This window comes from Phasianus colchicus, chromosome 25, assembly GCF_987193195.1.
Source record: "Phasianus colchicus chromosome 25, bPhaCol1.hap1.1, whole genome shotgun sequence".
Classification (NCBI taxonomy): Eukaryota; Metazoa; Chordata; class Aves; order Galliformes; family Phasianidae; genus Phasianus; species Phasianus colchicus.
In genome coordinates, this window is record NC_143460.1 from 3,589,167 (window position 1) to 3,600,849 (window position 11,683).

At 51.7% G+C, this 11,683-nt stretch overlaps 1 protein-coding gene across 2 annotated transcripts; it reads left to right on the top strand.

The window, feature by feature from the left end:
• The first annotated feature begins 988 nt into the window (after positions 1–988).
• On the top strand, positions 989–6,698 carry C25H1orf116 (chromosome 25 C1orf116 homolog). 2 transcript variants are annotated; one of them, XM_090124630.1, is made up of 5 exons: positions 995–1,140; positions 1,227–1,303; positions 3,706–3,832; positions 4,767–4,944; positions 5,308–6,698. In XM_090124630.1, the coding sequence occupies exons 3-5, from the start codon at positions 3,740–3,742 to the stop codon at positions 6,531–6,533; spliced, it is 1,497 nt and encodes a 498-aa protein (XP_089980756.1). In that variant the 5' UTR covers positions 995–1,140; positions 1,227–1,303; positions 3,706–3,739; the 3' UTR covers positions 6,534–6,698. The 2 variants fall into 2 exon arrangements, with proteins under 2 accessions (XP_031461822.2, XP_089980756.1); XM_031605962.2 differs by having other exon boundaries at positions 989–1,303; positions 3,633–3,832.
• Positions 6,699–11,683: the final 4,985 nt, after the last annotated feature.

Sequence of the window (11,683 nt, forward strand, 5' to 3'; positions counted from 1 at the left end):
GAGTGCTTGTTCAATTCTCTGTGTTTCCATGTATGTAACAAAACACATCTGGTTTTGCCATGCTTCCATGTTCTAAGCAGACACAGAACCAAAGGCAACTAGACAAAAGCATCACAAACCAGGCTGCTCAAACCACTGCACCACCCAGCACTGTGCCAGTGAGTGCTTCCAGAAGCACTAAGCTCTACAATCCCAGGCTGCTGCACTGCTCCAGCAATGCAACAGCTCCACTGAAAGCACCACGTTCACATCTCTTACCTTTGCTGTGTGAGTACAGGAGGGCAGCACTGGCATGAGGTTCCCCACACTCCCAGTTTCCCAATCTGCTGTGATTTGCTCCTCAGCTCACATGGCCCTTTTGTAACAGGGCACAGCTGTGGCTTGCCAGTGCTGCTGGGAAGCTCTGTGCTCCCCACTCATCCTCTTTCCCTCCATCCTTCTGCAGCTTGAAATAACCCATGTTTCCACTTCCCTGTTCTGTGTAGCAGGGAACATGTTGCAACACATTATTTAAAAAAAAAAAAATCATTAAAGCATGAAAACCTGAATGATGGCTGGAATCTCCCTGCAGGGTTTCTGCTGAGATATGTGCCGTTTTCCTGGGACTCTCCCCTTTCCTTCTATGAAAGAATCCCTGTAAAGCGTACAGTGGGAAAACACGGTCTCTAGGAAAGCTTTGGTGATACATGAGCCTCATTCTGTTCCGGCAACAATCTGTGTGCTCAGAGCTGTGAAGGAACCAGGTCTTGCCCCAAGCTGAGGCACCCAATGCCCCAAACCACGGAAGAGAAGAAACCTGCTGTGCAGCAACGCAGCACCCAGCACCAACACCCGGCGAAGGGCTTAATCACTGCCAACAGGGCGTTTTGGTCAGGGCCTCCAGATGTCAGCGAGCAACTATGCTGCAGAACAGGATGTCGGATTAAGGAGTCTCCAGTGAAACCCGTGCCGAGGCCAGGAAGGGAGGGTGCTGGGTGGTGCCGGGAGCCCGCAGCCGCTCGCTGGGCTCTGCCCCCCCAGGCACCCTGTGCAGAGCTGCACACCCGGCAGAGCAGGGGCTGTGCTGCACCCTGACCCCAGCCCAGCTGCAGGAAGGAACTCCCCGTGCTTGGGTTGGGATGAGCGTGGCTTGGCTGTGCTGTAGGTGACGGGCGGGCTGCTGCCTGTGCCCTGCGCAGCCTTATCAGTGCTAGGAGTTAATGTGTAACCTACCCGTGTTTGGTTAGCACAGAAAAGCAAAGACGTGCTGGGATAGACGTGGCCAGGACGAGGATTTGGGCACCGGGGGACGTCGGACATCCTGGTAAAAAAAAAGAGCAAAAATCTTTATTCTTTCCTCTGCTCTCTGCTCTCTCTGCTTTTCCTGCTGAATGTGGTTGTGGTGAAGAGCTGAGTGCCTCTGCCCGGGGTATGGGGCTGCGGTGCCTTCATGTTGGGGACTTTGCTTTGGAAGGAAAAAGAGTGGCAGAGCTGACGCACCAAGCGGCACCAGGATGGGGATTGGGGGGGGAGGCTGGAAAGTAGTGCTGGAGAGCTGTGGGACACTGGTAAAACTCGATCTTGGGACAGCAAACTCAGTTCTTGAAACTGAAATGTGCGCCCTATTTGTTTAAAGAGGAGGAACTGGAGAAGTGCACCATCGCCTTCGGTCACCCTGGGGTGGGATCTGTCCCACTGCACGGAGAGGCCAGGAGCTGCCTGTGCTTTGTTTCTTCCTCGTGCTCTTTGTGTTTAGGATGGGGCCCTTTGTGAGTGGGTGTAGGGCATCAGAGCACAGCTGCAAAAAGCACTGACATTGGTGAACGCTGCTGGAGAGCTGCGATAGAGCTCTGGTAGTCGCGCTGGGATTAGAAGAAAGTAGCCTCTTCAAATAAAGCAATTAGCATTAATTGCTACCCAGCAGTTCTTTGATGTCTGAGGGCTCAGCAAGCTTTGCAGAGGACAGTTACAGCAGATGTTGCAAAAGCTGCCCCAGCGAGTTATGTGTTTCAAATAAAAAGTGGCCTCTTGGAAAATCCTTTTAGTGGGAGAACACATGATCGAGAAACAGCTTTTCAAGTATCCTTTTAATTTACTTTAAACACTCGGTCGAATGTTTAGTTTGTGGCTAACCTGTTGTTTTTTGTAAGGAGCGAACTGCAAAATCCTTCTGAACCATAAAACCTGAGATTTTTCAGGGCTGGTTTCCTCTTTCCCTCTCCCGAATCGGATGAATGTGTCAGAACCATAATCTCCTCTGAGAACAGCACACAGCAGAATGAGCCCCTTGTTCCTGCGCAGCTCCTGACGCTCCTGCTGAACTTTGCCTCCTCCCGCTCACACTGTTTAAAGGAGAGGGCTGCTCAGATCATTTCTCCCAACGTGCTGACCACCAGGAAACAGCTCGGAGACCCCCATGTGGCCATCCCTGCTCGGGTCTGCTTGCTTTGCAGCTGTGCCATTGCGCAGAGGATGCCGCTCCAGGATCAAGTTCAAGCAAGACTTTCGCTTCCCTGTTTTGCTCCCTCGGGTTTGTGCAGTGGGTAGGAAGCAGTGTAGAACATTGCAGTAATCCTGTGGGTCCCCATCAAGCAGGCAATAGGCTCTTGCTGCCTGGAAGCAGATTTGTATTTCCCATTGCAAATGGTGTGTGCAGCAAAGTTCTGCAGCTTGGGAAGGCTGAAAATCCCCAGCCCCAGCCTGTGCTTCCCGAGAGCTAACAGCTCTGGTTATAAGCTTCTCCAAACTCAAGAACTGGGGGTAGTTCTGCTCCAAAAACATTGTTTCCTCAGCTGTAATTTGGGCAGTAAATACTACAAAACCCAACCTGAAGCATTAAGTTCCTCCTGAGTGGAAGCGTTGGCTCTTCCAGGTTGTGGGCGGTGAAATCTGATTTTTGTGGCGTATTCCAATTACAAAAGAATTCTTTCAGGGTCTGACTGTCTTAACGAGCAGCCAGATCTGCTCGCTTATCACCAGATCTAATTCCCTGATCCTTCTACCAAGAAAAGCAGCAGTGTGCTCCTGTGGCCAGGTTGCAGCACAAAGAGCTCCTCTGTCTGCCCGCAAACAACTGCTCCTGCGTGGGCCTGTGTGCGTTGGGGAGGGCGTTTGTTTGCTGTGCTCTGCAGCCCTGCTCTCATCTCCCAAAGATTGGGTGGTGCAAGCAAAGAAAGCATATAATTGGTGGTGTCGGTACCTTTTGGAAGATTAATGCTTTATAGATACAAGTAATTATGGCTTCTGTAGGCTGCTTGGTCTTTTCCCCTGGGGATGAAGCTCTGTTTGCTGTGCATGCTGTGAGTGTAACTGAACTGCGTGGGATCTTGGGGACCCTGCCCCAGAGTGGTCTTGCATGTAGAAACCCCAAGGGCTACTTGTTCAGTGGGCACTGGGTGGGTGTGGGGGTGCTACCAGCCATGGGCAGGGCTCTCAGCTTGGGGTGGAACAGCCCTCAATTGCAATGGCTCAGTGTGCATGCTTGCTGCAGGCTTGCTGCTCCTTCCTTTGCTCAGGATCCACATCTCCAGGGTGATTAAATCATCACCCTCCTTATGGGATAGGTTCTCCGAGTCTTACTCCATTTCTAATACATTTGGAAAAAAAATAAATCATTTCCAAAGGTGCTTTCAAAAATGCCTTCTCCTTGCTAGGAGCAGCCTAAGAGCACGCACATTTGCACGCAGCAGCCCTGCAGCCTAACACATCTCCTCTCTCCTGCTCCAGCCGTGCTGTCCCAGCCTGCACCACAGCCCGTGACATGCCTGGGAAGGACCTGGGGCTGGGCATGGCTGCCTGCAACTCAGACAGCTGTGACAGCATGGTCAGCACAGCCTCCAACCACTCGCAGCGGGTAAGTCGTCCCATTGCGCTCAGCCCAGGCATGGCTCACTCTCTTCAGCATGAGATTTCGGTTGGATTTCTGCTCAAAACTGCTGTGGCAGCACGAGGACCTCACAGATCCTGACCCCAACATGCTCACAATCTCTCACACCTACATGGTAGCGATCAAGATGACTGCTTGGTTTCTTCAGGGAATAACACCAAACTGCAGGAGCCCTTGGCACAGCCCAGGGGCAGGGCAGGTTGTCCCAGCACCGGTAGGATAACTGGGTCACAGTGGCTCCAACGAGGGTGACTGCACCTGGAGAAGGCATCAAGCTGTACTCCTCCCTGGCTGACAAGAGATGGGTTTAGGAGTTAAGGTGGAGGTGAGCTGGGACAATGGGTGTAGATGTGCAATTTTTCATTATCTGTTCCTTAAAACTTGTTTGTCTCCAAACACTGATTCCAAGATTGATGGCTTAATTACATCCTGTCTGACTTGGAGCATAATTGATATGTGCTAGGACAGAGCTCAGTCCTGGGCAGGTTTTCCATTTGATGTATTGCAAACCAGAACCAAACCCTCTAAAGTTTATTAGGGATGGACAAACTGGTTGCAGTATTGCATGGTGCAAGGCTTGGGAAGGCGCCTCTCTGCAAAACAACTCCACCTGGAACAATTTCTCCCCCGTGGTTGTTGATCTGACACATGCTCCATCTTTTCCTGCACTTCAGCTTTTTAATGATGTATATTACATATTGCACTTTGACTTGGCATTTCCACAGTGATCGTATCTCACGATGCTTGAAATGCAACAAAAATTAAACAGGATCTTGCTGTGTTCCTTTCAAAGCTGAGATGTCAATGGGAGAACAAGGAGAGACACTGCCATCCCCAGATAAATAAAAGCACACCTGCAGTTCCTATCAGTACTTTTCCTTTTTTCCCCTTCTTTTCTCAGAGCGATAACAGCTATGACTATTTATCTGTGGAAGAGAAGGAGTGCTTGATGTTCCTAGAAGAAACCATTGGCTCACTGGATGCAGAAGCAGATAGTGGGGTTTCCACTGATGAGACTGACTATGCAGAAGCCTCCCGGCTGCCCAGGGCACGGCTGAAGAGAGACTCTGCTCCCCAGGGTAAGCTGGGAATTGGGCTCCAGCCCTATTTGCAAAGGATTTCCACACTGTGGTGAGCTTCCTTGGCAGGTTGGGAGGGAGTGCTGCCCCAGTTTTATTAATTTGGTAAGCAAAAGCCAGATGGCTTTCATCACTCCATGGGTGAGAGGAGGCTGTGTGTGGTGGGATATGTAGGGCACCAGCTGCATTCTCCCAGGTGCTGGATGTAGGAGCTGCTAGCAGCTATCTAATGTGGCAAACAGAATTGCTGGGCAGAGCTTCTCTGCTTGTCATTACCAGACATGAAGAAGCATTGGGGAAATGGTAAGATATCCTGTGTGCATGTGCAGCACGGTTCATGACTTCTCGCCTCTCTCTGCTTAGATTTGGAGAAGAGGGCTCCTCCTGGAAGCTCAGCTCAGCAGCATGCAGCCAACCAGAAGGGCACCGAGGGCTCCTCTGGCTTCCCAAGCTCAGCTCCAGCAATGGCACCGAGCCCAGGCTACCACAGCCTTCCTAGGAACATCACTGCAGCAAATGCACAAAGAGCAAACAGAGCTGATGGCAAAACAGATGCACACACCATGCAGGACCCATCTCCACAGGAGATGGGCACGGAGGGCAGGCTTGGCCAAGCTAACATGAGAAGAGAGGTGAGATCCCTTATCATCCCACCTCCAGCTCCCTTCCAGGACAACCAGGAGAGCCATGCAGAGCAGTCACGAAGCAATGGCTCAGATGCCAGAAAAGACAACGCAGAGGAGAGCTGGACACGGCCCCGTCCAGCCCTGGGGATGGTGGCTGTCCCCGGTCCGACATCACTGCCACACCAAGAGATGGGCAGGGAGAGCGCAGCGCTTCTTCAGGGCCAAGCGGAGCACCCAGCAGCACAGGAGGTCCCGCAGGACCCTGAAATCAAGCGTGGGCCTCCCACAGCCCCCAAACCACGAAAACTGCCACCGAACATTATCCTGAGAACCAGCAAAGCCAGCCCAGTGCCGCTTGGTGCAGAGCCCAGCCAGAAGGTGAAGGTACCACCGCCGTCACCCGCCGGCTCTGCTGCAGACGCTGCTGCAGAAAAGCAGAATTCAGGGCAGCTCGACCCCAAGGAGAGGGAGAAGGCCCGGCGGGAGGCCCTAGAGAAGCTGGGGCTGCCGCAGGACCTGCAGGAGCCCTGCAACCGGCCCGGCCCCGTGCCACCTCCCTGCAAGCAGGGCCAGGCAGCACCAAGCACAGCCCCAGCGGCTCGGGCCATGAACTTCAAATCCAACACCCTGGAGCGTTCCGGCGTAGGGCTGGGCAGCTGCATGGCCAAGGAGCCTGGCGTCAAGGGCAGCGGCTCACTGGGCAAGATGTCCTTCATCGAGCGGCTGGCACCCAGCTTCCTGCGCAGCAGCAGACCGCGGCCCGCGTCCCTCGGCGCGGGGAAGGACTTTGCTGCACTGAAGGAGCCCACCGAGGTGGAGAAGAGCAGCAAGAGAAGGTCGAACCCGCTGCCCAGCTTCCCCCGGCCGACCCGCTCCTGTGTCAGCGTGAAGATTTCCCCCAAGGGTTCAACAGAGGAGCACCGGCGTGAGGCACTGAGGAAGCTCGGCCTGCTGAAGGAGTAGCGTTGGGCGAGAGCGAGGAGCACAGCCTGCGACCCTGCGTGGTTCTGCTGGATGGGCACCTGCTGCTGGGACAGCCTGGGGGGCAAACGTGGGGCCTGCTGCTCACGGAGTCGCTCAGGGCATCGTGCCTAATAAAGTAGTGCCTCTTGTATGGGATGTTTTGTACACGGCGAGATATGAGCTGTTTAAAGAAGTCAGCAGCCGGCGTGTGGCTGGGGCATGATCTACAGAATCATTAATGCTTTTAGGGGCTGTCATGAAGGGGAAGCTGTGGGTTTGGCTTGCTTTACAAGTGATGCCTATGGATGAAGGCTCTCTGCAGAGAGAGACAAGGGTTTGGTCACTGTGATATTTGTGCCTGATGGGGTTGGTTCTGCTCACAGGAGGAAACAGCTGCTACCTCCGAACAGGGAATTTATTCTGGAAAGGCAACAGGCTGTGAAAAATGGACTTGCCAGATATCCCGCCTTCAGAGCTCTGAGCCCTTCACTCAGAGCTCAATCCCTCCTCTGACATTTAGGCTGCACTCCCTCTCCCTGACAATCATTTGCACTCATAAGTCAAGGGCTTGGGGAGCGCAGTGCTGGGTGGGGGCTGGATGCTGCCCACCTGCACACCAGGAGCAGCCCCGATTATCCCACATCCCCATGGAGTCCACACTGCCCCTTTCTGCAGACTAGAAGGAACTTCAGCAGGGTGGAGAGCTTCTTTTATGAGGGCAGTGGGATCAGGTGCTGCTGCAGCTGCTGCCTCCTATCGCTGAGCCCAAAGCCTGTGGCCCTGTGGCCCAAGCACAGCTGGTGCAGGGAGCTGCAGGGATTGCTGCTTTTCTTGCAGAGATGTGTTTGCTTCTGTCCTAAAAATAGTCACACATTGTGTGCAGAGACCCAGGAACAGAACAAGAAGATACTTGGTAGAGCTGTGGTGGGTGCTTGGCTTTCTCAGGGTGTGCAGGAGATGGGCAGGAGAAAAGCAAGAGTGCAGGAGATGGTGCAGGGGTGATCATTGGGCTGGATGATCTCAGTGGTCTTTTCCAACCTCTGATTCTGTGATTCTAAGAACAAAAACAAAGCTCAGGTTCGGCCAGATTCCAGCTGGGCTCCTGGGTGCTTGGCTGGGTACCTCCCAAAGCAGATCTGGTACTTTTTAACTGTGGGCATAATTTGCTTGATTTGTGTCTGAAGCAAAATTACAAATAATAATAATAATAATAAAATAGCAGTGAAAAGTGAGCATAATATTTACAATATAACACGAGGAGTTGGTAAACATGCCCTCAGTGCCTTCATGCAGACTACACAGTGTATTTACACATCACAGCAAGGTTTGTAAAGACCCAAACACTCAGCGTTGCATTTTGCATAGGCTGTGTATCCACTTTTTAACTATCCATCCCACAACACTCAGACGTGTCATTTCCATGTCTGCGCGAGTCTGTCGCTGCTGGCCCAATTAAAGACACTCCTACACACATCTTTCATTACAAAGATCAAATTCAGGAGAAGTGGTTTGATAAGTTCTGGTCCCAAACGCTCCTGACTGTGGTCCCCATGTGCACAGTGCTCAGTGTGTGGGGCTCACAGCCTGCTGATACAGAGCAGACAGAAAGACAAGCTGAGCCCAACGCACCCAAGTGCTTTGCAGCATTCAAATGAACACGTTTTTCTCTGGTTGTGGTTTGTTTTGCTTTACTTCCCAGTGACGCAAACTTACCTGATATCTCAAAACCAAACTCAAACAACGTCCTTCATTCCTGCTCTTAAAATCTGTGCTCAGCAACCACCAGTTCAGTCCCAGTGAGCCACTGCATCCCCCTTGGTAGCACAGGCAGGGTGAACACGCTCCTGCTTCAGGTGGACCTCAGCTGTTCTTTGTTTTCCAATGCCCTTTAGCTTTGAAATCCAGTAAGAGACAGAATGGGTTGTTATTGCTCCTTAGAGAGAGGTTCCTGCACAGTGATAACACCTGACTCGCTTCAACAACACTGCCCTAGCTACTATTTAATCATTAACTCTGATAGGCACTGCAAAACAAGCACAGGTTGTTGTTCTCATTTATTCACAAACAGCACCTTCACGACTGTACACTGGGAAAACAAACTGCGGGTCCAGTATGATATCCATCCGTGCTGCATTAAAGCAAGCATGGCTCAAAGGACCAAATTCTGTAAATTATCTGAGAGCCAGCTCTTGTTTTGTAACAGGAGAAGCCATCACTGCCTCCATGCAGTCCCTGCCTCTGCCTGCTGGCACCACCACTCTGCCATAGCCATGCCCCTTGCTTTGTGAATAATGCTGAGAAAATATCCCTTCTTTCTTCCAGCGCTGCTCTATTTCTCACCTTTTTCATCTCCTCAGGAGGTGGGGAGTTCAGGTGTCCCTGCTTGACAAGCTGGGGTCAGCCTGGGACACCTGGGGACCTCATACCCAGGTGAGCGAAGGGAGCAGCTGGTTGCTATCCCTGTTTGTTACTAACCCTTCAAATCACCTCGGTCAAAAGCAATCAGCCTCCACCCAAAGCATCTTGCCACCCCACTGCTCATCAGAGTGACTCAGGATGTGTTACCTGGCTCGACCGGCTGCTCTCAGGAGAGCTCATCCAACAGTAACACCAAGGTCTCGCCCTGCTGCAGCCAGAGCTCACTCCTAATGCAGGCACAGCTGCAGCAGTTGGAGTGCAGTGTGGGGACATGGTCCCAGTCCCTGCTATGGAGCTGTCATTCTGCTGTGGCTTTGCATACCAGAAATCCTTCTCCTCACCTTTTGTAAGGAGCCCATGGGTTGCCAGGCTCTCCTGGTGGCAGGTCACCAGGTTTTGTCACCCATTCAATGTCCCCACCAGCAAGGTGACAGCATACAATGCACCAGCATGAGCATCCTGGTGATGGGGAAGGGAGAATCCAGCACAGACAACCCATGAGTGCTCATTCTGGTGCTTGTGCTGAACCACTCCCATGTTGAACAAGGCAGTGAGCAAAAAGAGCAGCCTTAACCCCTCCTGTGCGGCTGGGCTCCTCTCACCTGCTTCCTTCCCTCACGGTGCCCTTCCCTTTCCCACCAGCTGGATGCTGAGCTGTGAGAGCACCCCTTTCTACAGTGAAGCAAACGCAGCAGCAGAGCCGTGCCCCACCCTGTACCTGGAAAAATCAGGAATCTGCATCCAAATAACCAGAAAAAAAGATAGAAAACTACTCTCCAGAAGTGTTCTTTTCCCAGCTGCGACCTGCAAACTGCACGTCTCCCCACCAGGGCTCAGCAGCACCATCCTGCTGCCGTGACAGATCCGCGGCAGCGACACGCGGTGGCAGTGCGCGACACGAGGTGACGATGGTCCAACCCGATCCCCTCCGCCCGCATCCATCCCAGAGCCGCACCGAAGGGCAGGAGCACGGCTCCCATAGCAATGCACGGGACGTCAGCTGTTCCCGCACCGAGATCACGTAGATAGCGAGGGAACGGTTAGGAAACAGCCAGGGAAAGGCAAGAGAAAGGAAGATGTGGGGGACTTAACCCAGTGCCACGGTTAAAATGAATTATTAACGGCGTGGAAGTAGAGAGGCTTTGTCTTATCAACAGCAATAAAGCAATTACGAGGGCAACCTTTGAGCACATGGAGTGCTTCCTGGATTGAGGCACCAATGGAGCTCAGACCCTTCACTGCACCTCCTGAGCTGAGATCTCTGCTCGCCCATGGGCATCAACTCTTACCCCAGTGACAGCCCATGGGGTCCTGCAGGGTCACTGCTGCTCCATCATCTGTGTGGGGCATGGAGAGATCCCAGCTGCCATCCAGGTGTCATCCAGGTCCATCTGAGCGCCAGTTGTGGCTTCTGCAGGGCAAGGACAAGGACAAGGAGTTCTGGTTCTCACCTGCAGCATGGAGGTGTTTCTCACCCTCAGTTTTATGTGCCACATTTTATTGCAATCCAATTGTTTTGCTATCAGTGTGGTAAAAAAACAAATAAATGCCCTTCGGGAGACTGATATCACTGAAGTTGAATCGGTGTTGGGAGCTGGTTATTGCACAGCTTTGGTACAAAGCAACAAAATGACTGCAATTTAAGTCATCAAACAATGATAAAGAAAGCAAAACTGCTGGATAGAGATACACCTTCATCCGGGGAGAATCTAAAATGCTCCAAAAAGCATGATCTGAAGCTTCAAAGCATAACTATGCCCCAGAAGTTTGAGAGCCCAACCTTTGCACCCTGGCACATTGTGCAGGGCAGAGCAAAGCTTTCCAGCAAGTCACATCTATTGGCTTTGCCATGAGCACCGAACCACCTGCTGCTCTCACATGGAGTGTGATGTCCTGCAAAGCCTGTGGGGATGGGGAGGGCAGAACCAGCCTGGGGCGTTTCCAGCACTGCTGTGCATTGACTGTGCTTCAATCCATCATCTTTATTTGTAGAAAAAACAGAGCAAAGTCTGCCACAACATCACAACCGTTGCTATGCACACTTCTGCCTTTCCAGAAGCAATGCAACCCACCAGCCAACAAACTTGAAATGCAAAGCAGTTAAAATGCAGCACAATTAAATTAAGGAAAAAACCAATCACTACGAAATGACAAGTTACTGAGAGATCATAGTGATATTCTCAGGTAAAGTCCACGTGCCTTAGTGACATGCTGCTTTGATTTCTCAACTTTGATCTCTTGAGCTGATTGGCAATTTGGTTTAATCAGGCCATGTTGCAATGATCCAATATAATTTCCCTCCATTAAAGTGATTATAGCTACCTGGAAATAACAGCACAGCAGTGCAGCCTTTAACACTGTAGAGCTGGGCTTGCTGCAGTGAGAAACTTTAACAACTGTTGAGGCAGAAAACAGACTTTTGTCCTGGAATCTTTGAGAGTGTGGTGCCAGAGGGGAGCATTAGGGTGGTTCAGACTGCAGAAGTGGGGTGAAACACACCCAGCGTTCATTCCTGATGTTAAGTTCTGCCTAAAGGCCCTTCTCAGCAAAGGGCATTTCAATGTTAGTAATTAAAAACCATTCCTTTGTGTTACAACCTTGCATGTTGTCTGAAGCACTGGGGAATTCCTCTCGAACTGTGCAGTTTCTGCTCCTGGCTTCTTCATTGGTTTCCTTTCCATCATTAAGTGGCTAAAAAGGAGCACTCTTCAGGTTCCATATTCAGTACATCA